Source organism: Pyrgilauda ruficollis, unplaced genomic scaffold, assembly GCF_017590135.1.
Source record: "Pyrgilauda ruficollis isolate IOZ18807 unplaced genomic scaffold, ASM1759013v1 scaffold203, whole genome shotgun sequence".
In the NCBI taxonomy this organism is placed as follows: Eukaryota; Metazoa; Chordata; class Aves; order Passeriformes; family Passeridae; genus Pyrgilauda; species Pyrgilauda ruficollis.
The window spans coordinates 598698-624242 of NW_024519541.1; the positions used below are offsets into that span (position 1 = coordinate 598698).

At 41.9% G+C, this 25545-nt stretch overlaps 1 protein-coding gene across 2 annotated transcripts in view; it reads right to left on the reverse strand.

Moving 5' to 3' along the window:
- The window catches only part of FGD3 (FYVE, RhoGEF and PH domain containing 3), a 96357-nt gene extending 76928 nt beyond the window's left edge, over window positions 1–19429 (reverse strand). Inside the window, exon 1 of one of the 2 annotated variants that reach the window (XM_041467229.1) lies at window positions 19120–19429. In XM_041467229.1, the coding sequence (XP_041323163.1) occupies window positions 19120–19255 (136 nt within the window). In that variant the 5' untranslated portion in view covers window positions 19256–19429. The remainder of the gene's footprint in view (window positions 1–19119) is intronic. The other variant, XM_041467233.1, reaches the window with a different exon arrangement.
- Between the last annotated feature and the right edge of the window lie 6116 nt (window positions 19430–25545).

The following is a 25545-nucleotide window of genomic DNA, read 5'->3' on the forward strand; positions in this document are numbered from 1 at the left end:
CTTGTTCAATTTCAAATCTCTTCTGAACACAGTTTAAAAGCTCCATTTGTCTCAGTTACTGCCTTATGGTTTTGATCTAATTACTTCATGGGGTTTTGAGACAAAACTGTAGAGAACAAAAGGGTTGACCATGAACATTATAAGAAAAGTTGTGAAAAAAGAGTGAAAGTGAAAAAGAAAAGATTTGGGGAACAGATGGTAAGGGAAGAGGGAGGGCAGCAAAGAACACAACAAATGCATGCACCATGGCCTGTAAACTATGGCCTGCAAAATCCCAGCTTGAAGGATTTGTAATTGCTGTCAATATTGTGGTAAAACCTGTAAAGGCACCAGAGCTTCACCACACAAATGGATATTAAAACTACTCACATTCTGATGAGTTTAACAGGGTAAGAAAACACCCTCCTGAGGGTCTTTACTCCCACCAGTAACCTCTCATTAAACAAGAGTATAGAATCATGGAAGGGCCCTCAAGGTTTATCTCATCCCATACCCTGCCATGGCCAGGGACACCTTCCACTATCCCAGGTTGCTCCAAGCCCTGTCCAGCCTGGCCCTGAACACTCCCAGGGATGGGGAGTATCACTTATACACACCCCCCAAAATTTACAAGTACCAAATGAAAACATTTTAGAAATAAGATGTTCTGAAATTTTTTCTAAATCAACATAGGAATGCAGAATTTTTCATGCAGGACCACTCATGTTGTCCTCCTTAAGCATCAAGTGTCATCTGCTGGATTGACTCAGAACTGCACCAAAGAACCTCACACAAAAAAAATTTTGCTAGGGAGGAAAAAATAAGTGAACTAAACTGTGGGTACCCTCCCTCCCACACTAAACAGAGACAATCTATGGCCTCAGAGATGCAAAGAATAGAAGTCCAAACCTCTGCCAGGTGCAGGTATTTAGAAAATCAGCCATAAGATTCTTATAACATATCTAGGTATTTGGTGGACCTTACCTCTGAAATCTGGGAAACACAAATTACTGTCTAAAAAAACTGTATGCCTCTAACAAAGACATTGAAAAATCTCAGTCAAATATTTATTTAGTTTTTTTAATCTAATCTGAGATCCATAATTGACTACCTGAATCTAGAACTGGAGCTTTAAAGGAAATCTGTCACCTTGGGTAAAATGTCAAGCTATTTTTCCTCATCAAGAAAAAAAAAAAATCAAAGAAGGAATCAAAAATCAGATGCCTTAATCAAGGCAAACAGGGATGCTGCAAACCTTTAAATAAAAAAGCAAATATTTAACTAGAAATCAAACTTCCTATTTCTTTCTGTACCTTTGAAAGATATATCCTGTGCTTCTCTCTCAACCAACATTAATCAGCTCTAATATTATGATTTTAAAACCAGACATCTCCTTTATCATCACTAAAGATAAGTAAGAGACTGAGCCAAGAAGAAAAAGATAGATTACAAGAAACTCCTACTAATGAAGCTCCTGGAGACAAAGAATAAAATTTTTAAAAACCAAACCCAAACAAACAAATGAAAAACCACAAAACAGATAAAAAACAATGACCAAAAAAAAAAAAACCACCACCACCAAACCCAAAAAACAAAAACAAAAACAAAAAAAAAAACCAAACCACCAAAACAAAAAAGAGCCATTGCCAGGATCACCACAAAATTATTTTCTATCAGTTTTAATGCTTCAGTTTTGAAAGTAATCCCCCCTACAATGAACATATTACTTTAAAGACATTGATTTTGAAACATATTTAGCAACCTTGATACAAAATCAATAGGGCACACACCTCCAGGAAACACTCCAGTTTATAAGAAGAAGAAAAGTGTTGATCAACTTAGGAAGCAGAAAAAACAGCAGCATCTTCCTGACCTTTCAAACAATTTCATCACTTATTGTGGAAGGTCATGGTCATGGCTACTGATGGCAGTAAAGCAAGTTTTAATTGTTTGAAATCGCAGCAGAAGCCAATTGTCAGAGAAGGCAGCCCAGCCTCCACAGCATGGCTTTTTTTGTCAAGGTCCTAGAATGATTTGGCCTCAATGGCATTTTAAAGATTATTTCATTTCAACAAGATGTTCCTGCCATGGGCAGGGACATCTTCCACTATCCCAGAGTGCTCCAAGCCCTGTCCAACATGACCTTGGACACTTCCAGGGATCCAGGGGCAGCCTCAGCTTCTCTGGGCAACTTGTGCCAGGGCCTCAGCACTCTCACAGCCAAGAATTTCTTCCCAAAATCTAAACTAACCCTGCCCTCTGCAGTGGGAAGCCATTTACTGTCACTGTCACTCCAGGTCCTTTCCCAAAGTCCCACACTAAATCTCTTACCGACTCTTTAGGCACTGCAAGGGGCTCTAAGGTCTCCCAAGAGCCTTCTCTTCTCCAGTTTGAACACCCCCAGCTCTCTCAGCATAGCTCCAGCCCCAGCTGCTACAATCAAAGGACTGTACGCTTTTAATTCCTCTTGTTTATTTTCCATGCTGTATTAATGTGCATAGAGGAATTTAAGCTGGATCCTAGTGAAGCCAATCTACTGGCTGGAGTGGTTGGAATTGCTTTGCACTGTCCTTCAGGTGCTCTCCTGCTGACCTGTAATCCATCTCCAGGCTCTGGGCATCTCTTGCTGTCACTGCCATCAAACCAGAAGAAGGATGGATTGAGGTCCTCCTACATTAGTTTTTGGGTCTAGTGGCTGAGTTCTGTGTTAGACTGGGTTGTTCTGTGTTATGCAGTCAGATTCCATCAATTTCATCATTATCCAAAGTCAATTTGGTGAGCAAAGAACACCTTACAGACACAGAATTAATCTGCTCTCTGACACTTCTTTCCTGCGTGGGATCAAAGAGAAGAGTGGCCAAGGCTCAGTTTGAGCCTTGAGTCATGGCCCCACCCAGCTGGCTGTCAAACTCCACTGTGCAGGTTTTCCAGGGGCTGACAAGGGAGGTGTCACCATCCCCATTTTAGTGCCAGCCAGAGAGCTCCTTTGAAGCTATCTCCCACCTCACTCCATACTACTGTGTTTTGGTTTGTAGCCAAGGATGGCCTGGGAGCACATGACCTGCTCTCTCTCAAGGGCACAGGCATTCAGTGAGTGTGTCAAGCACACAGCAGCAGCTGCACGTGGTCTTTCAGGGCCTACTGTGAGCTGATCTAAAAGCCCTTCACACTCACACCCAGGGCAGATGGTGATCCTCAGCATCACCTTCCTTCCAGAGATCCAGTTCCACAGGCTGATGTAGACATAGCAAATACAAGCTATTCTTCCTTTCCTTGATATTTTTAACCTCAAAGTAAACATCTTACCTAAGCAAAATCTACCACTAAATACCAAAAACTAAGAATACATCCTAAAGGGAACAATGTCCACTATAACTGCTTCCCACTCCTGAATCAGACTCCAAGAATTGTTTATACTCCTCCTTTACAAGCCAAATACAGTCTTCCTCCAAAACTGACACGAGGGAGAAGGCAACCACCAAGTCCAGTCTTCCCAGAAGAAAGTGAGAGCAGACTTCTCATCAGGAATTTCTAACAGGCAGCATTCACTAAGAAAAGGTTGGTAAGAGACTGTTAGTCTCTGCATCCCAAGTCACAGTTGCCACTAATAAATGCCAGTGCTACAGATGGAGAGAATCCATCCAGCTGCAAGGGAGACCGTGTATCTGTGCACTCTGGATCAAACTGAAACCTTAAAGTTTATCCAAAACACCACCAGTTCTTCATGCCAAGAGGTGTCTTGCTAGCAACACACTAGCCTAGATATCCAGCCCAAGCTTTTGGGTAGCCTTAAAGCTGATCCAAGTCCAACAGGGTTTTCCGGACAGCTCAAATAACCTAATCCTGTTTTTTACAGACTCCAAATAAAGTCATCAACTGACCAAGATGAACTATGGAAGAGACAAAAAGCTTCAGGAGGTCAGAGGAAACAAAGCCAATCCTCTTCTTGACTTTCTCAACTGCTGTTTGAGGTCCAACTAAGCACACAAAGACCAAAAAGCATTACCTCAAAGCTCAATTCAGAAGTAGCTGATTCAGTCAAAGTGTAAGCACAGTATACTAACACCTAAAAGTCAGTTGTTTCAATTATACAGTGTAAGTCAGTACTTGAAACAGGACAAGCTTCTGATTCTCCTGATTAGAAACCCTCAAGCAACCAAGTGCAAAACATGGTCTGCCTAACTGCAGAGAAAGCTAGAACATTAAAGCAGCACCTTACCTCTCAGTAACCTCCTAGTTCCATGCCCAGTTGTTTTGGGTGAAATCTAAAAATACTCTAGGTAGCTAAAGAGGTTAATACAGTTATTATTTTTTTAAATCAGTTTACTGCAATATACTATGCATTTACCCCTAGTGCTCCAATGTAAATATGATCTTGCTATTAGTCCTAGCAGAATAAAAACTCTTCATATATAGTAAGAGGAGCTCTCCTCCACAAACTGCAGGGCAGCAACAGTGCCAAAATTAAGCTGTGTTACAGCTCAAGGCATCAGAATGTCTTACCACAGTGCCAAGTAAAGCCACTTCAGTGAGGAGGCCTCATTCCCAATTAGGGATTGCAAACCCTGTGTTTAGGAGCATGGAAAGAAGCTGAGAGATTTACAAGAATTAGCAGGGCCATATCTTGAGTTTCCTACAGCACCCACTTTTTCCAGTGAAGGAGATCTGTGGTCTTCTGATGACTCCATCAAATGCCACTTTATCCAATACAAAAAGATGTAAAGCCACCATGATACCAGCTTCTAGCTAAAGGACTCTTTTCCTCACATACATCTTACAGATTCCTTAAACACTCCTCTTTCTAATTTTGCCTTTGCTGTTGGTGCCAAGACTGCTGTCTGCCAGTACAGTAGCAACTCAAATTTGTAATGGGGGAGGGGGGCAGGGGAGCATTCCTGACAATATTAGCAATTAGAGGTTTCCTGTAACACCAGCAGAACACTGACTGCTGAACAGCTCTGAAATGCAGAAAATTATTTTCTTCTCTGAGACCTAATCAGCCATTATAAGAAGCCAAGACAACCTTTGTTACCACCGTGACTGCAGGACCCCCAGAACTCTGCAGAGACAACAGTTTAGACTATTCGCCAATGAATAAGACCATTACAAAGCTGTTTTCTTTGGCAGAACCCAAATTCCCCCACTTTTCAGCATCACATTTTTCCCTTGCCCTCAGGTAACTGCCTGAGTCACTGATCACTAAACATCTTATATTTACCTCAAGAATGACAGATACCTTTCTCTGACTGCTGCAATTTTTTCCTAATCTCCCAAACTGAAAGAAATCTAGTGTTTCTAGATGGACCCATGTGCTTCACGAGCTGAAGCACAAAAGGAACTTCAATCAATTTCCATTGTAACAAACACACCCCCCCTGACAAAGAGGAAAATGAAAGGGGGGAAAAGCAAAATTTTGTTCTTTTGTTTTCCTATTGGAACAGAGTGGTGGAACAGGCAGTAAACATTTCTTTTTCCTGTCATTTCCTGCTCTTATGGACCAAAATAATGCCACATAAACAATAAAACTTCTATCAAGCCTGTAAATAGAGAGTGGAAAAGATAATAGAAGAACTATTTAGAATAGCCTGGGCTTTTTCCTAATGACATTGACATGTTGAAGAGAGTCCTCAATTGTTAAGCACCCCAGATCTTAAACTAAAATTACTTTACAATCTGTATCCTCAAACATTTTTAAAGACAATCTAAGGAGATTACCCAACATTTGAATATGGAGAACACTCATAACATGACTTTTAGGGAACTCTACGTTTGGTTCAGATCTCTGAGCATACTTGGGACCTAAATCTGGAGAAAATAAATATCCATTTTCTTACAAAGCTGAATCTGCAAGGGAATATACTGAAACCCCATGAACTCAGAAGAATATTTTTTTTCCCTAACTAGAAACACATTTTTCCTCTGCTATACGGGGTCTGCTTAGTATTGCAGGCTGACTACAGCACTAAAAACCTCAAGTGTCACTGCTTGTTTCTGAAGTGTCATCCCAAAAAGAACACTTGTCCTGGGTTCTAGCCAGAGTTTTACTGTAGAGCCCAGAGGTTATTCTGTACCACTTCACATCATTTTCCAGGATGGCAGAAGGGGTCCCTTCCAGGTGGCACAGCATAGTGTGGTCAGGTATTGTCAAGGGTCCTGCATGGTGATGAGCACATGAATTGTCGACCTCTTTCCTATTCATTCTGTATTACTATTGTTGCCTTTACTGCTAATTTTCTAACCTCATTGCTGTTTTCAGTAAATTGATCTTCTCTCAACTCAGGATCTTTATCTGCTGTGCCTCCAATTCTCCTATCCAGCTGCCACAAGGGAGACAGCAAGTGGAGCATGGCTTGGAGAGTCTTGGTGGGAACACTTAGCTGGGGAGTACCATTCCCGAGCCATGACACCATGAAACTAAGCATGTCAACAAAGAGCAGAAAACGTGTCACTGTTTATAATAATCCTGGCTACATTATATAAAACTATGGTGTGCCCACATTTACAAACACTGCAAGCCAACTTTTAATAGTGGGTTAGCCTGTCTGAACTCAGAAGACAATGCTTCTTTCTAGTGGAAAGTCCATCCAAGGATCAAATAATATATAATGGAAACTAAAGCTGAGCTCATAATGCCAAGGGTCTGCTGTTTGCCTTCACTGGGATGGAGCTATTCCAGCATGTATACAACACATAACGTTGTTTTTGAAGGTCTTCTTAAAAACCAAACACACTCAAAAAAATCCCAAGCAAACAAAATAACCAAACCAAACAAACAAAAGAAAAACCCCAAACAAAAAATCAAACAAAACCAACCACAACATCACCTTCCAACAAAAAAACCCCACAAATCCCCCAACAAAAACAAGAAAAACACCCCCAAACAGTACTTGTAATAAAGATTCTGTATCTTCCCAGCCAGAAGACCCTTAGCCATTGGCTAGACCCCAGCTGAGTTTAGAAGGACAGCCCCAAAAAGGAAGGAACTGACTACCTGCAAGTTGTTTTAGCAGAAGAGAGATTAAAGAGTGCTCCGAATTTGGAGACTAGCACAGGGAAACTAATCAAATCTAGACACAAATAGCTTTTTCTGCATGGTCAGTAGGACAGAAGCTGAGGGAAGGAAGAAACTGGAGGTGTTTGCATTAACTTTCTGGAATACTTAGTGTGTCAGGAATGTATTCAGAAGCAGGTCTATATGATGGAGTGGATCTGTCAGCTCAGATCTAACATTCAGGAGACAATTGTCAGCACTGAAAAAAACTAGAAAGAAGGAAGCTGTACTCCTGATTTCTCTCAAAAAGCAATTACTTAAAAAAAAATCCCAACCCTACAAGACAAAATCCTAGCCAAAAAAATATTAGATTTAATATCAGTAATCAACAAAACCAGAAAATCAGAACAGATATAATGTGGGGGATTGACAGAGAGGAGCAACACTGACCTAGCTAGGTTAACTCCAAGTAAGAGACCAGAGATATCAATATCTTTAACGAGTATGCTGCATATTTCAGCCAAACAACAGAACCAAACACTATCACTATCTAGCCTCTACAAACATTTCTACGCTTTCTATAAACTGCTGTAGAAATCCACAGCTGAGCTACGCTTCAAATCCTGCATAAATCAGCCTCTATCATGACTGTCATTAAATAAACCTAAAAATAACAATGTAGAAAAAGTACAGACTTCCAGTTTTTGTGGGGTTTTTTGTTTAAACAAACTAGTTCAAATCCTGCAACTGCGACTTCCAGCTCTTAAAAATGCATTTCATGTATTCCAAAAGGAAGTGGGAAAAAAATTGGGCACTACAGTTTAATCAATATCAGCAAGTGGAAATGAAGACTCTACACCACATCTTGAATAGGCCAGCCGGGTGCAGGGCGTGGGGACAAATTCAGAGTCAGCTGAAGAATCAGCTAAAGATGCAGCAACACATTTTCATCACTGAAAACCAAACCCACTACAAGTCAGAGCTAAAACAAGGAAGTATAACAATCTGCATCCAGTTTCTGCATATTCATAGAATTACAGAATCACATATGGTTTGCATTGGAAGAGACATTAAAGACCACCACATTCCAATTCCCCGGCTATGGGCAGGGACACTTTCCACTAGACCAGGTTGCTAACATAGAAAAGACAAACCTATTTGATAAATGTGGTCCTTATGAAGAAAAATCTTGTTAATTACATTTATTTTTTTCTGGACATTAATGACACATTCATTCAGTAGACACATTTACACAAGTGTATTACCCAGCTGTAACACAACCTAAAAATACATATAATTAAGATGCATCATTTTAAGCAGAACTCTGATTATAAATCTATCAGTAAGTTGAATGTTACCAACATATTTCCAGTTCAGGCTCCCTTTTGGATAAGCATTTTGCCAACAGATTCCCGTTCTCTGGGAAACTCTGGGCATGCAATCTGGCTGATCAGCTCTAGTCCTTTACTGGCCCCACTGACATTAGAAGACATCTAGGAAGCAATACCCAGGCATAGCTCTGCCTACTCTGTTCAGACAAGGCTTTGTCTTGTTCCAGCCTGTGTTAATCCCTGGAAGTGTGACCTCCCTCCAATGAATCTATCTGGAAGCAGAATTTTCAAGAGGAAAACTATAAAATTTCTTTTGGTCTTTTAACACCAAAGTTGCTGAAAAGCCTACTCTAAGTTAAATAAATGACAGTAATCTTCACTACACCAGACTGAAAAATAAGGATTTGGATTTGAAGGTCTGCCACAAGCCTTCTCAGCAAGGGAACACCACTGCAAATCCCCAGCATCAACTTTAAAAATCCTTAAACCACCATTTGATTTTCAAGTCTTAAAAAAACAAACAAAACCAAAACAGAAGTTACAGAGTCATATTCAAACTACTCCCACCTCTGTAACTATGCTCCCTTTGAAAACTCTTACTAACATTTTAAAAAGAAAAAACAATTTTATTTCATAACAAAGAATTTTAAGACCTTTACTGCAAATGATGATTCTGCAGTATTATTAGAAATTAAGGCACATGTCATTTAAACATCTTTAATGCATTTCAAAAGGTAGATCAATATATTGATTTACTAATCAAATGGATATTAGATTAAGTCTCATCTTATTTTCCCCACTACCTCGTGAAATAAAAAATCAGCTTTTAGTGCCAAGCACCTCCTCAGCAGGTGACTGAAGGGATTCCCTGTGGGACGCATGGTACTAAGGAATGACAACGATGATGAATTCTATTATTTATCATATCACCACACCCAGAATTCTTCAAGCTACACCAAGAGATTACATGCTCATTTAAAAGTCTCATTTAATACGTAAGATCGCTTCTTCCATCACAAGATAGAGGAACATAAATTCAGTGGGGGGTGGGAATTAAATGAAATAAAATTAAAAATCAGGGAAGCAGCAGCACAGAGTTATCATAACTCCACAAACACAATCTATCTAAACCTCAATAACTTTTGGATATAAAACTAAAAGTTTTAAGAGAGCTGAAAGTAATGCACAAAAACGTGCATTTTTGCAACCTGGTCTCCAGAAGGATCTGAAGATCAAGGTTAAGTTCAGCTCAAAGTGCAGTAACTCAGGTTTATTAATTTTTATAAATCAGCCAAGCAGATGTTACAGCAGAAACGTTTTGGGAAAAGATGTCATCAGGAATATCCTGGAGCTTCCACAGAACTGTGTCACTCAGAGCTGAATATGTCAGACGGAAGAGACCAAGAATAGTTGGAAATGAGGGAAAAAAAAGAAAAAAACCAGTGGTAGGTTGATGCTGAGCCACATCAGCAGTAATCGAGGATTCCTCAGACACTTTGAAGTGGGACAAACAGATGACCAGGACTCAACAGAAGTTTGATGTACATCCAATAAAGCTGATGGAATAGATCAAGAAGCAGGAGACAGGAAAATCTAATGCATTTGGCAAATTTGGAATATAGTCTTAGCAGCCAATACCTTTGTGGATGGGAGACTCAAGCAATAAGGTGCAAAAGCAGATGTAGGGGAATCAAACAGCCAAATTTGAAACCTGTGTTCTCATGGTTTAAGATTTTTAAGAGCATTGCACCAAGCCTCTCTCAAATTACAGACACCACCAATGACTCCTGGGCTTCTGACCCTCCAAAGAAAAGAGAGGAAACCGCCACCCTCTAGAGGCTCTGCTGTCATCAAAAATCATTCCGCAAGATCCTCCTCAATTCTCCATGATGAAACCTAATCCAACAAAGAGGGAGTAGAGAAAAGGGAGCAATAAAACATTGCACACTGTGCACCTGCACTCACCTGCAGGTTCCTTACAGCTTTGAATAAATCAGCTCAAACCCAAAATTCAACACTTTGCACAGAGGAGTGGGGTGGATCCTCCCTCCACCCTCATGATATATTGTCATGATACAACATTTTAACACTTCAAACATACAAGTAAAACAGTGGCACAACTCTGTATACAGAGTTGTTCTGAAGAACTAGAAATTCTGTCACCAGCCATAAGAAAATTTCAGTTTCCATGGAGGCCATTAATTCTGTGAGTCAATGAACCCTCCAGCTTTAAGGCACAATGGAATTTTTAAACAATTGAGAGTAGGGGGAAGAAAAGAAATAATACAACCACCTCTTGCTGCCAGTTATTCCATAACCATTTGCTACAAAAGTTTTCGGTCTGTGGCCAGAACCCCGAAGTAGATGGACAAGTAACACAGCAGTTCTCCTATCCTCAAAATTTCTTTGTCCTAAGAGGATTAGCACTTTTAAAAATAACTTTTAGGACTTGTGTGGTCTGGAAAATAACAATAAAACACCAGACTATACTTTCAAGTGAATAAGAAAAGCATCTGTTCTGCATTCCAAGTGAAGCAACTTTTTTGACTGCACAGCCATCAAGACCAAGCAACCATAACTCCAACCAAAGACCCAGTTCCAACAACTCCACACAGTAAGGATGAGACAGGATTTTCTTAAATTACTATTTTTATTTTATTATTTTGAGTAAATCTTACTCTCCCCTAGCTGGGAACACTTGCACTTCCAACAGTAAATTAGAAATGGCAAAGCAAGGCATGTATTTGCATAAGATGAAAAAAATTTTAAGAAATGCATTTCTCAACCACGCAACAATTAGAAGGGGACTTCTCCCCCCAGTGTTGATATCTGGCCCTGCATTTCTACAGCCAAGAAACAGACTGTAAGAATTTCAGTAGCAATTAGTAAAACAGATCCAGGCGAGCTCAGCAGGCAGCACCTTTTGTTCCTCTGTGGGAAACTTCACTCTGTATGGATGACTCCCACAGCCAGTAAGAGCAATTCACAGAAGTGGCACACCTCGGTCCAAAAGGAAATAGGAATGGCTGAAGTTTCCTCCAGGCAAAATTCATCTACCCCCAGTCAGGGGCTTTGCAGATATTCAACAAACAAGGAAAAAATGGGAAGAAAAAAAATTAGAAAAACTATATATGTTACTTCAATACAAATCCCTAAGAGTTCCAAGATGTACATTACTACAGCCTGGGAGCTGGGCCTTAATCACTGTCAGTTTTTGTAGGTTCAGTCACAGCTCCAGTACAACCACATCAACCAACGGGACAGTTTTACCTGTGGGGGCACAATCCCCTTTTCCATCCAATTTAAGAAGGAATACAATGCCCAGCTTGCATCAGCTATCCCATGCAGGTGCACACAGCCCTGCCCTCCTGGCAGCTCACCAGCAGCAGCATGGAGCTGCAGTGATTGACACCACGACCAAATCCCTGGGGCTCCAAACACATTTCAAAAGGTGTGGCCAAGGTGGGCTCGTATGAGGAAGCTCCATCCTCTACCAAGAGCCTCCATGAGGAACTTTGCGTATTTCTCCCCCAAAGGTGTGAGAACTGAATACACTCTCATCCCCTGTCTTTCCCAGAAGCACTGCAGCCAGCACAGGACATGATGCTGGATTGAAACAGCAAAATCTAGGGAAAAAAACCAAACCCACAGGAAGCTGAGATCTGGTGGTATTTTCATTCACTGGTCTGCAGAGAGATCACTCCTTCCTGTACCGCATCTATTCGGCTCACTGCTGGTGTTACCCTGGAGAACTTTTCCCTTACTTCTGCAGTGCCCACAGGTAAATCTCCCAGAGCGTTTTTACAGGTTTCCTTTTTTACAAAATTCAGATTACTTATTAATTTTGACTTTAAAACCTTCTTTCTTCAAAATCTCTTTCTACACCCCTATGAGATTTTTTTGCAGTGTACTCACTTTTCCCTTCTTTTCTATCTCATTCTTCTATTCTACTTCTTCATTCCCTTCAGTTTTTACACAAACAGTTTTATTCAGCTTTTTAAAGCTGTGGGTGAAATTCAAATCACAAGCCCCCATCAGACATATAGGGCCAGTGGCAGAAAACACAGTATCTCTGTAGATCTCATTCTGGAAGTAACAACCAAATTACACTTAGCAAGTGATTCATAACAAACATGGTAAACCCATGTTTGGAGGCTTCTTTGGTCTTCCTTTCACAGTTCCTTGCCCCAGTGTTTGGTACATTAACTTTCACCCTGTTCCAACCTCAAGGCTCAAAATGATTACTGAAGTAGCAAGAATCTCATGAATGTAAATATTTGCTCAGGGTTAAATTACCAAGACAGAATTTCTGCTCAGAGCCTGCAAGCCCAAAAAGAAAGAATAAAAAGAGGTCAAGAGTTTAAGAAAACTAGAGCCCAGTGTTAAATTCCTTCATTACAGTTAGACACCTGCCTGTTTTTCAGAAGTATAAAATAAAGAGGAGAAACCTCCAACATCCAAGTGATATTTAGATGTCACCCTGTCTTTCAAAACATACTGGGACTGCTGGGTTCATCAGACTTTTAGCAATTAGATTCTTTAACATGAAGACTGGTATCCTCCAAAAATCTCCATCCAGATTGCCATGATGCCGTGTAGAGATGTGTTTGCTGTTTGCACACACTGTATCCAAATGCTCCATCCCAAGGAGGTTGGCTTCCAAAAACAGGCTGACATCTAACCAGTGTCAGCTTTGGACTCTGTATCAGTGTTTTAGCCATTCACATTAATTAACCAGCTCAATGAGTACTAGAACTTACCTGTAAAGGTACTACACTTTTAGCAGTGTTTCTGTGTACTTCAGTGGAGATTACTCAAAATGCTTCAAGAGAGAAAAATGACAAATTGCATGTGTAATTGATTCCTTCAATAGTCCAGCATAAAAATGCTCTCTCCTTGATTAGTCATTAAACAAAAGAATTTCTGTGAGGCAGGATCAAGTTCAATGAATAAAGAAGAAATAAAGAACTAGAACAATCTTTCAAAAGGGGACATTTCAGGATTTTAAAATGCAATTACAGTAAAGTAATTCCTTATGGCCATGCTGAAATGAGTGAGGACCTAAAACTTTTCAAAGCTCCTCACCTCTCACAGCAATGGCCAGTGGTCTGCTCTGTCTCTGCTAGCACCTTGAAGGTTCTGTCATCCCAAAAGGTGCTTTTTTACTATGACTAGGAAAAAAAAAAAATCAACAGATTTGAAGACCATTAATTCTACGTTACTCTATTCACTGCTCAATGACTGCTTCTGACCCAACCTCAAGAATGCCCTCTGAATAGCTATCAATACTTCCAGCACATTTAAATGTACTCTAGAGGCCTATGAAATTTTAAAATTTAGAAACGGTTATTCTTGCCTCCAGTAACTCTGAGCTCTCTAAAAAGTCACCAGCATTTAAGACACCAAAGCTGGTAACACGTGACATATTTCTTTGAGACACAAAACATCCTTCTCAGGCTGTTGGTCCCTAACCACGAGCACAGAGAGGGATCAGCAATGCCTCTTGGGGACGCCATGTGACAGTGAAGCCAAATTTACTAGCCCTACCATTAACACACATTACATCATTCAAGCACTACCAACCTCCTCAACAAAGGAGAAAAATCCCACTTTAGCACTCCTGCAACTTTTTTATGCTGATGGTTATCTGCGGAAGAGCTGTTGGTTTTTAGAGTCCATAACCACAAAATTAATTATACTAAGAGGGAGAAAAGAAAGACTGAAGGACAAAAGTATCATGCCCATATCTGAAAGGTTATTCAAACAGCCTAGCTTCACAGTCCCTCTGTTAATGGAAGGACTATACATGAGGAGTTGATGAGCCCCACAAGGATCCTGCAGGGAGTCCTGTATGGCATGACTGAGATTATGCTATGGCAACAACCTCAGCTTCTCAGCCTTCCACCTGAATTCTTCACCTAGCCCTCTCACAGCAGTTAAATCATTGGCTTTGTGTCCCACACAAGGGTCTTAACCCCAGACAAATAGCAAGAAAAGTGCAACCCAGAAAACAAGGAAGTAGGTAATAACAATAAACTGTTTCACAGAACAACACAAAAAGTAACAGAAGTCAGTAAAACCAGAAGAAAAGGCAGGGAGAACAGCATTTTGTGAGGTAGTGGTCAGGAACTACAGAGGTAATGTGCTTTAAATAATGCCACTTAAACTCAACAAGTTAACCCTGAGAAGCCCCACCACAACTGCAGACCTGGGTATTTCTCACAGAAGGACATGGTGACCACTGCCAGAAAAATTAATGGCCACACCACCAAGGGAGTGGAGATGAGCATGAGGCCATCACTCCAATTGGCATCACCAGCAGGGACACCCTCTACCAGCACATCTTCTCTGCACAGGCTGGCACAGCACTCACTGGGTAACCAGGTAAAGCAAACACTCGGTATTGTAATATCAGGAACTCTTAACTATAGTCAGCACAGATAGAATGAACAGCCACAAACTGTGAAATAAAATCCAAAGACCCACAAAATTTTAAAATGCTGCAAAGTGTAAAATGTAAATCAAGTTATAAAAACCCTTGCTTTTAGGAGCTGGCTGTGAATGGGAGGGGGTAGAGAAAAGGGAGAGGGAAAAAAAGTGCTTCTCCTGGAAGTACTTTCCAGTATACCTCACTATTGTTCCACCAACAAAGGCGTCTCAAATTTCACGACTCATAACCTCCAAACCAGCCAAAGTTCCATGCTGTGACTTGACTGCCTCCCAAATGCTCCAGAGAAAGCAACACTGAGCTGCAGACATCTATTTTCAATTTCACATGGATTTTCACCACGGAGGCCTGGGGTCATGTGCTCGGGGGTGCCAGGCTCAGTTCTCAATGGGGTGTTCAAACGGGTTGGCAGAGGACAAAAAACATGAGAGCCCTGAGAGCTGATGATGGGTATGCAGCATGGCTCAAGAGCAGTCACATCATGGAAAGGACTTCAATGATGCTCCATCCTGCTTTCCCCCTCCTCTCTCTCACTCATGTCCAAGTCCATCTTAGCTCAGGTTATGTCATATGCTCTGTTCCCCCATCTGAGGAATATATGAAGTCACATTATTTTTTACTTAAAAGGAACTTTTAGCTAGGTCAGAGTATTTGGAACAAGACACGTATTTTCAAAAGAGTATCAATATTCGTCATTGTGTAAGAATCGCAAGTCTTTGCAGTCTCTCAAGTGAAACATCAAATTTCACGTTAAGATCTGATAATGACAATACAAATGGATACTACAGTAGTTATTACTGATTTTGACCTGCCACTGTTCACTCAACTCAAACAAGTTAACATCTACACAATCAATGGTTCAAATGTCTAACACAATACCTGTATCCAGGGAGCTAGAAATATTAATTACTTAGGTTTTACCAGTCACCTCTTTTGGTTTCAAATTGAGTTTTCGGTAAATGAAAAATTTAAATTTAAAAATTAAAATGTAAATTTCAACAAAACAGCTTGAAGAAGAAAATTAATCTTACTCAAAAGCATTTCCGAAGTTCATCGCCTTAGTAGAAACCAGTGCGTAGTCAGAGGAACTAAAGCATTAATCACATCATTGCTGCATGTACACTCCCTGCCCTTTCAATTCTCACACAGACCCCCTCGGTCACACTCACTGACCAAAGCAGGACCATTATTGATCTCCAATAATCTTATTGAGATCCCTAAAAAAAATGACTAGACAATCTGCAAAAAAACCCATGCATCCATAATTATTGAGCTCGGTCAGCAGGAACAGACACACTTCAGTTAGGAACGTTCAGTGTTTTTTAAGCTTACAGACACATGGGAAGATAGGGCTGCTCCCAAAACTTCCTGCAGAAGTTAGCTGTACATTTTTCATTGAAAACCAGTAGGAAACATTTGGTCTTTAGGTCATATTTCAGAGAGTAGCACTGCCCACACCACTCCACCTCACACAGCTTGTTTGAGAACAAAGCTTCCTCAAAACCAAACACATTGAACCTGATCAGGGAACTCTGAGTCTAAAATCACTGGAATACTTTGGAAAACCCAGTGACAAAAACTGTTTTGAAAACACTGCAGTGCAAACAACGCACAACTGAAAAATCATCACCTGGGATTCTGACTTCCCAAGCCTGTCGCTCCTGGTGTCACAAGGTTTCAACATCCCACTTCCACTACCACTGACCTAAGGCAGTCTTCCTCATTCTGGATCACTACAGAAGCTCATCCCACTCAAAAAGCCATGGGGACCATCATCACTATGAATCTACTGCTTTTATTGTTTTGAATGTAATTTTCTCTCTTGCACTTCTGAGACACTCCAAGACCAAATACACTCTGCAGTCCCAACCTTGTCCTACATTGTCACCTCAGCCAATGTTGGGAGTTGGGTAGACACCCACAAGAATTCTGTTGGTCAGTATTTCAGTAGCATTAGTACACTACACTGGATTTCCTTAAGGAAAGGGCAACGCAGTATCAACTCCATCTTCTCTGCTTCTGTGGAAGATACCTGACAGCCTTAGATCTGCACACTCGGCAAGAGGCAAAGGTCCTCCGGAAAGAGAAAGTCCTGGCTCCACTTTCAGCAAGAGCTTTAGACATACATTTAAATGCAGAAAGCTGTGCCAAATGTGACTGAACAACAGCAATTCCAGCTCCATTCAAGAACAATTCCAGCCAGGACTATGCAAGTAGGGCACATCAGATCAGAGCCACAAGAGCAAGCAAGCTCTACATATTTCCCTTATACCACCACAATCCGAGTCCCCTGACTCTGAAAAGAGGAGTAAAGCTCACTGGCTGATGCTCTTCAGTGAGATGCACCACACTCAAGAAAATTACAAACACACACATACAGAGGGACACATATTGCACCAATCTACAAGCAAGTGACGTTGCAATTACGTACTGCTTGTATTGCAATCTACAAACAACTGACATGAGAGCCCTGGCTCTTTCACTGACAGAGCAGGAGGCTGCTAACATGGGCATTTCAGCTACTGCAGGCTCCAAACCATATGGGAGGACCAGCCTCTAAAAATTAATATACTGAAGATTGGTACGCAAAGAGTTCAGGAAGTGCCAGAAGTCAGATTGCCTGACTGTCTCTGCATCCAGGGCAGGTGGGGAACTTCAGCAGCTCTGCAACTCACCATAATCTTTCCTAGGTTGATCCAGCTTTTGTAGGTAAAAGCAGGGCAGAAAACTTCCATTTTTTAAAAACAAGAATTTATTTCTTTAAAAGGAGTTCCTTCAAACTCAATTTCATTTTTATAATTTTTCTTTAGCGCTATTAAGGTAAGAACACTTACAACATAACCAACGGGGTCACAAATGAGCTAAATCAGGAACAACTCAGCTTGCTTATTTCAAGGGATATTCTAAACAGAGCTCTGCTAGATGGAGTATGAACTCTAAAACATCCTCCTAGCATCGTGAAAAACAGCTTTCTATGAAAGACAAACTTCTTCTAAAGAATGCAAGAATCCTTTTTTTGATGTATTGGTTGCCATACATAACCCCTTTCCATTCTGCATGCTTCTCAACAAAACCAATTCTGGTCATTAACAATTGCCAATAGTCTCTCCCATTCCTTGGTGCCGCTGTGTATCAGGCACTGCAAGATTCTTTTATGTTGCAGAGCTATTTTCCTTTGTGTTAAAATTCCCTAAAGCTTGCAATGGAAAGTAGAGTATATCCTTTTAACATAGTTACATCACTCCTAATATTTGGAACGGAAAATGTGACATAGGTACTGAGGTTTAAAAAACAGCTACGATGCATGTGGCCAGTTTTCTAAACATAAATCTCATAAGGGGTTTTTGGGCTTTTTTGTCCCCTTTCTTTCTTGTTTCTGTTTTTTGGGGTTGTTTTGTTTTGTTTTTCCACGAGAATGCTGGTTTTACAGAGACAGCCAACTAAACATAACAGATCATTATGGTTCAGAGATTTCCAATTTTCAACTGGAAATGGTTTATGTTTAGAGTACTAACAGTTCCAAAAGGTATTTAAAAAGGAGAGAGGGAAAAAAAAACCCCTCAGCATTTCATAAGTGCCTATGAAATATGGATTGGCAGGAAATAAATTTAATCTCTACAGTTAATAGCAGTCTTAATGAAATGAATGTTTAACAGAACTGATTTTGTGTGGTTTTAGGAGAACTAAAAACATATTTACACAGCTCAGTGCTGCATTTACTCAAACATGGATTCTCTGGCCATTGTGAGCTGCACAGGGACGCCGGCTCCAGGGTGTGTGTGCGGGGCAGCTCGGGGTGAGCCCGCAGCTGGCGCTGGCCGGCTGTGGGTAGGGCAGCCAGCCCGCTGCCCAGGGTCCAGCCTGGGGAGGGCAGGGCGGGCCGGCCCCCCGGGCCACGGGTTTGCATCAGAACCGCGCCAGCCGCTCGCGGGGGCAGGGAACGAAAAGAAAAAATCAATTAAAGAAAGAAAGTTGGTGGAGCGCGCCCCCGAGTCCATGCGAGCTGCTCCGCTGGGCCCCCGCCTCCTCGCGGCCCGACCCCGGGCTCCCCGCCGAGGGCGCGGGCGGAGCGGGCCCTGGCGCCAGCAGAGCCGGCGGGACCGCGCCCGCCCGCCAGCCAGCCGGCGAGGGGAGGCAGGGAAGGGAGGCGGCGGCGGCGGGGGGCCCGCACACCTGGAGCGGGGCCGGCCCGGGAACCAGCCTCCCCGCCCGCGCCGCAGAGACCCCCGCGGCCCGCCGGAACCGCTGCGCCGCCGCGCTCCCGGCCCGGCTCCCCGCGGCCGCCGCAGCCTCCACCGAGAGCTCGGCGGGCCAGAGCGCGGCTCCCTCGAAATCGCGGCCGGGGCGCTGGGGGCTGGGCGTAGCCTTACCCTCCGGCTCCATCTGCTCCCGCCGCCGCGCTCCGGCGCTCCCCGAGCCGCTGCGCGCCGAGCTGGGCCGGGCGGTTACAAAGGCGGCCGCCGGGCGAGGGGGGTGGGTTTCCTCTCCCTCCCACTGCAGCTGCATCGCGCCATGAGGCGCCGCCAGCGGGACGCGGCGCCCCTGAAGGCGGCGGAGGCGGGATGCGCCCCGGCCCGACCCGAGGGGCAACGGGACACGCCGGAGGGGCCGCCCCGGCTGCCAGGGGACCAGGTGCTGTGCCCGGCCCTGGGACAGCGGCGGGGAAAGGGCGCACCGCCGGGGCTGGCCCCTCCCTAAGGCCGGGAGCGGGGGCCAAGGGGAGGGGAGAAAACACCCTTTCCTGCCCCCTTCCCGCCCGACCCTGGGGAAGCAACGCCGGCCGCTTGCGTGGCCCCTGGGCAGCTCTGCGAGGAGCTCCCGCTGAGCCAGACCCGTCCTGGGCTAACCGGCGGCATCCCGCTCCCCCCACAAGTGAACCGGTGAGCTCCGGGATGCAGCTGCAGGGAGCAAGGGACCCACAAGCTCCTCATCGTTCGCATGCCACAGGGAAGGTGTTTATGGGTCCCTTAGGTAAGAAAGTGGACGAACCCGTGGCGAAGCTCAAAATCACGTCACAAGGAATAGAAAGGGAAACCTAAGGGCTACGGGCTCTACGCCGGCTGTTGCCCTTGGAGCCAAAAGCTTCTCGGTGCAGCTGCTGGGGGCGGCTGTGGGACACATGCCGAGGCCCAGGAGAGACCCCGGGCTGTGCATGGCTTCTCTGGCTGACCTGTTCTTCCATGTATGCATCAGAGATCAATTCAGATACGAATTTTGTCTGAGGGGACCAAACCCTGCCAGCCTCTTCCCAGCTCCCAGAACCATTCCAAAAAACAAGAGCTTCTTAAATAGTCAACCGAAGGCCCACCTGACTAGCTACTCTGTGCCTGGACAGAGAGTAGGATGCTGTAGGTAGGAGGGATTGATTGCAGCACAGTTGGAGGGTGATGCTCTCTTTTGTAGCCCTGGTGAAGTGCTCCTTCCACAGAGGAGGTGGAGCTTCAGGTGAGGCACATTTTTAAAGGAGAGCTTTCTGAGATTTCCCAGCTTCTCATCACAAGGAGTAAATAATACAGAGAAAAACAAAAGTACCTATCAAGCAATCTATCTCTGAAAGCAAAAGACATGTAAAATGGTCTTCACAAAGGCATTTACCTTCAGGAAAAAAAAAAAAAAAAAAAAAAAAAAAAAAAAAAAAAAAAAAAAAAAAAAAAAAACCCCAGCAAAGCAATAAAACGAAAAGTTATCTGTGTTGGGCTTCCATCTATTTTTTTGTTACCCTGTAGCTCATCATTGCTCTTTACCTTCCCCCTGAAATATCCAATGTCGATGCAGGCATTAGTGTGGAAATATACTGCTGGGCGCTTCAATAGTGTGGTGGAATGGAAACACAGTTTTGCAGTTACACTCCCAGAAATAATAATTTCTGTGGACTAATCACTCCAGAATAAAAGTAGTAGCTGTTCTAGATCAACTCCATGAATAGGGTCTAGGTAATCCAGAGTAAGAAAGCAGATTCAGCAGTGATGAACCAATCTGGATTTTTTTGTCACTTTGAAAATCCAACCTGTTACTTTTCAAATCCTACCTTAAAGCATTAATATACATACACAAATTTAATGCACAACAAATTATTTCAGAAATTTATTACTGTAAAAATGGATATGGCTCTCTTAGATTAGTCCTGTCCTTTAGGACAATGAGGTGGGTCTTCTCTATAGCACTTTCACCAGAACAGAGCCAAGCTCACCAGTCATTGCTGCATGGTCATCAGGTATAATGGAGATAGAGCAGCAGAAACTTAAAAATTGTTGAAAATTTCCCAGGTTCTTTGCTCTCATGTAAGCAAGGTCCATGCTATAAAGTGCGAAGCTGAGACAAGCTTTATTTTAAGCATTTAAAGTTGTTAGATACAGCACAAGAACAGCAAATAACCAGCATCCCTTAAAATTGCCTATTTATATCCTGTCCAACTCTTTTCCTACCCTAGCCAGCATTTTGGCTTGGTTTGGTTTTTGGGTTGTTTTTTTCCAGATAATTGGGCCATTTTTCATTTTAGGCACTCAGTATCTACAGTCTGGGCATCGGCAGCATTTGTTTCTCTGACCAGAATCAGTTAAATTGTTCTGGAGTGAGTTAACAATTTAAGCAAGTTGTAGCCATTACTTTTGACCAGCAAAATTGTAACAGAGGGGCAGGGTCAGTTTCTTTACAGCCGGGAAATAAGCCTTGTCTCCAACCAAGGCAAGTTGTGTGGTCTCAGAGAGAAGTTTCAGCAGATAAGTAACAAAGAAAAGAAGGGCTCTGCTTTGCAGCTCTGATAGGGATTGGAAGGAATAAAAGCTAAGAAGAAGGTGGTCTGACACTGCCAGAAAAAGAGCAAAACAGAGCAGATTTGGGAAAGCAAAAGAAATTGCTGGGACACCTCCCCTGAATCTGGAGCTTTCTTCCCACCCGAATTAAGAGGCATGCAATCCTTTAAAACTGTGAGGAGCAAAATGTGCCTGGGATCAATTACAGCACAGTTTGTGACTCTTGAGTAACAAGCATGGGATGCCACCTTTCACTGATTTGTAGGCAGCAGATATATATCCTCTATAAAGTCCTATAGCTCTATAAAGCCCTTTTCTTCTAACCTGTCTCAGTTAGGTTAGAAGAAGTTACCTGAGCTGTTTTCCTTCATGTCTTATGAAGGAAGTCATAATAGAAACAAGTCTATTATGCTGGTAACATGCATGTCAACATTTCTGTCATTTCTGCCATTCACAGTGTTAGTCTCAAAGAAATTGAAGATTCTCTTAAATAGACTAGAAACTGGTTGGAAACCTCCTGCAGTGAACTGGACCTCACTGAGGACCTGAAGGTCTTTGTTTTATTAAATCTTAGCTGGGATTTCTATTTTGGGCGCAGTACAATGGGCTTAAAGCTTCTTTAAGCTTTAAAGCACTGGACAATGTCATTGAATATGGTCCTTGGGCTAGTTTTAATTGTTTTCAATCCCATGGTTTCTAATGGACATGTGTGCAAGGGTAAGAGTAAAGGGCCAATAAATGCAGTGAGTGGTTAGCAAAGTTCATAGGATATTCTTTTTCTCCAAAAATAAAAAAAAAACAACTTGCCTGTCATATTGCATTAAAATTCTGTTACAAGATGAGCTCTCTCAATACAAAGTAAATCATCTTCATGGTAGGCTTTGCAGTTCAATGAGGATTACCACTGCATGTCCAGGAAAGATAGATTTAACGAGGGCAAGAATAACCTCTTCTAGATTTAATAAGACATTGGAGACCAAAAAGCTAAGGCTTTGCAAATACATGGGGTTTTTCTGACATGCTTTTCCTGTAGGAGATGCACGTTGTGTTTTGCTCTGGATCACATGATCCTCTGGGTGACCCTCATGTGCTTTTGCACATGACACTCCATGGCCAACACAGAGTTCCTTTGTGCAGAGTCCTTATTTAAAATCTTGGAATTTTGATTGGAGATTCTTCCTTTTCTGAAAAGACTATTTTTCATGTGAAAATGAAGATTTGAAGATTACTGTGACATCTTTTGAGTAGTTGTGCAATGTCATTCTCATGAATTTGAGGCTGGGCCTTTGCACTTGCAGATAAAGCAGAACTGCTTTATTAGTCATTTACAATTAGACTAAACCAGAAAATGCAATAAAAACAAATAAATTTTATGGCAGCACTGAAACTTATTCTGTTGCTTTTAAATTTGGAAAAATAAAAAAATGTCAGAAAGAAATGATTGATCAAAGCTAGTTTTCAAGGGCAAATTTATTTAAGCCAAAACTCTACTGTGGTAGGTTTTGGGTTTTGGTTTGTTTGGTTTTTTTTAATGATATCTTAGGCAAAAGCAAGTCTATTCCATATTCACCAACCCCTTTTACCACAGCAGCCAAGAATCCAGAAAAAAACCCCCCACAGAATAAGGAATTGCAGATAAAAGTAAAGCTGCCCTCCATTTGGGATGCAGGTCCTGTAGCAGCCTTTAAACTCTGGCATGACATTTTTATAGCAGAGTGGAATAGTATTTTAGCTGCACATCATGAAGTAGTTGAACATAAATATTTACTGAGGCTTGAATGTTAATTTTTCTTAGCAATGAGGCATTTCCAGTCCTGGACTTTCTAATATCACTAGTATTATTTAAACCTGACTTAACAGTTTTGTGGGGTTTTTTTTTGTTTTTTTGGTTTTTTTGTTTTTTTTTTTTTTAAATTTAAATTGATTCAGATCTTTCCAAGGTAATATACCTCAGAGTTGTTATTTGGGGTCTCTGAAAGCAGAATTAGGTTCATACAACAGGTAATGAATGATCAGTGCACCAGCTGTTTTTGAAGCCCGATCTTCACAACTGAAAATATCCTCTATGTCCAAGGAGGCACAAGAGCCATTCTTCACCTTTTAAACACTGGGCTGGGGAAAACTGTAATCCTGTGGCCATTGCTTGACAAAAAAGAACCAATGAGCTACAATACAAGGGTGGTGGATTCATTCACTTCTGTCTCTGGGGTATAAAATGAGGGTGGATCATTGGGGGACTCATAATATGTTGACCAGAAAGGTTACACTCGATGTGTGACTGTCCATCCTCACCGGCGATGAGGATGAGGATGAGGAGGTGTTGCTGACCACTAGCTAACAGCCAACATGTGTGACAGACACCAGAATCCTCACCTGTTCAGTCAGTGTCTCTCCACTGGCTGTTACCAGAATACCAGGGCTGAACTCATGACAGAGCACAATAGTGTTATAGAAACCTCTGTGTAGAGATTAGGTTCTGTTTACTGTGGGTTTGCATTTATATTTTGGATTACTTAAAGCTGTAGCCTTGTCAGATGTGCATATTAATTTGCAACAGTGGGGGTGAACTCAGTGACCCAGAAGATCCTTTCAGGTCCATGTTCATAATTTATTCTTGTATCACATTATAAAGTAAATGAGGAGCTATAGCTTGTTGCCATTCAACTAAACACTTTTAAATAACACTGACTTTTGCATTAACTTCAAAAACAAGGTGTGTTTTAAGAATTGAATCGTGCATCAAGGGTGATGTGTTTCACAATCAATGACTTTCAGGAACACAAATCTCATTATTCAAAAGGAAAAAGAGGTACCTAAGTGCTTTTAACAAAGAGCAGAATTAGAGTTAAGCCCTTTCAGAAATTAAATAATCTAAAAGGCATTGCAGATTTTACCCAAGATTTTCAGTACCCTGAAATCAACCAAATTGAGATTCTGTCAGATTGCTGCTTTGATTAGAAAGGTACTAAAACTGGAATCTCTGTCAAACAGGAGAGGGGAATACTGTTTTTTCCTGGGCACCACTAGATTAGAAATTTACTCCAGAAATGTTGGTTTCTAATGCATGCCACAATGGTCAGGCAGACATAAGCTATAGCTTTTAAACAGAAAGAGGGAATTACAGCACTTGATTTTTGTCACCCTAGTCACTGCTGATCTGGGTTCAGAAACAAACACTGACTCATTTTGAATTCTGATAAAAGAGTTCTCATCTCTTTTTTTTTTTTTTTTTGTTACTCTATGTACATTTAATCAATTATGGAATTACTCCATTACTGAAGGGTGATCAAGCAAATTAGTTGAAGCCAAAATATTTAGTAAAACTTAACTCTGAAAAAACCCCAAAGCAAAATGGTTAGTACAATATTTCTGTAATCTATTATTAAATTATCCAGAAATAAATGTATACTTTTTGAAAACAGATCCTCTATGACTCTTCATGAAACTACTCAAAGGTTCTCATAAAGTTTCACACCATCACCAATTGCTCTACTCACAGACCTGGCTGGTCTATGTGTTAACAGGATCTTGGTGATTGCAATAGTGTCATGAGCCACCCCTGCAGCCCTCGGAGCAGCCCGGGGTGATCACAGTCCTGCCTAGCCTGGGCTGGGCTTAGCAGTTATAAAGCAGAGGCGGAGGGAAAGGTCTACAGCTTTTGCCCTGCAATGACACGTCTGTTTTCTGTCACATGAGAGATATCATGTCACATCTGTACCCAGGAAAGCAGGTCAGTAAACCTCATTTATTTAAGCAGTCAGTTTGCATCTCCTGTCTTCAAGGAGTCAGTGGGCCAACCCTCACACAGAATGTATTGGGTATGATGGATCAGCACAAAAACCTTAGGTGACTTTTCCAAAAAGAAAGTTTTTAAAATCACAGACTCACAAAATTATTTGGGTTGGAAGTAATCTTAAAGATCATCTAATTCCAACCCCATGTATATATATACACATATGTATCTATATGTGTACAATTATATAAAGCCTGAACTTCCTTGGAAGTCACAATCTGTGAGTGGCTTTTTAGCCAAAGCACTTTTAT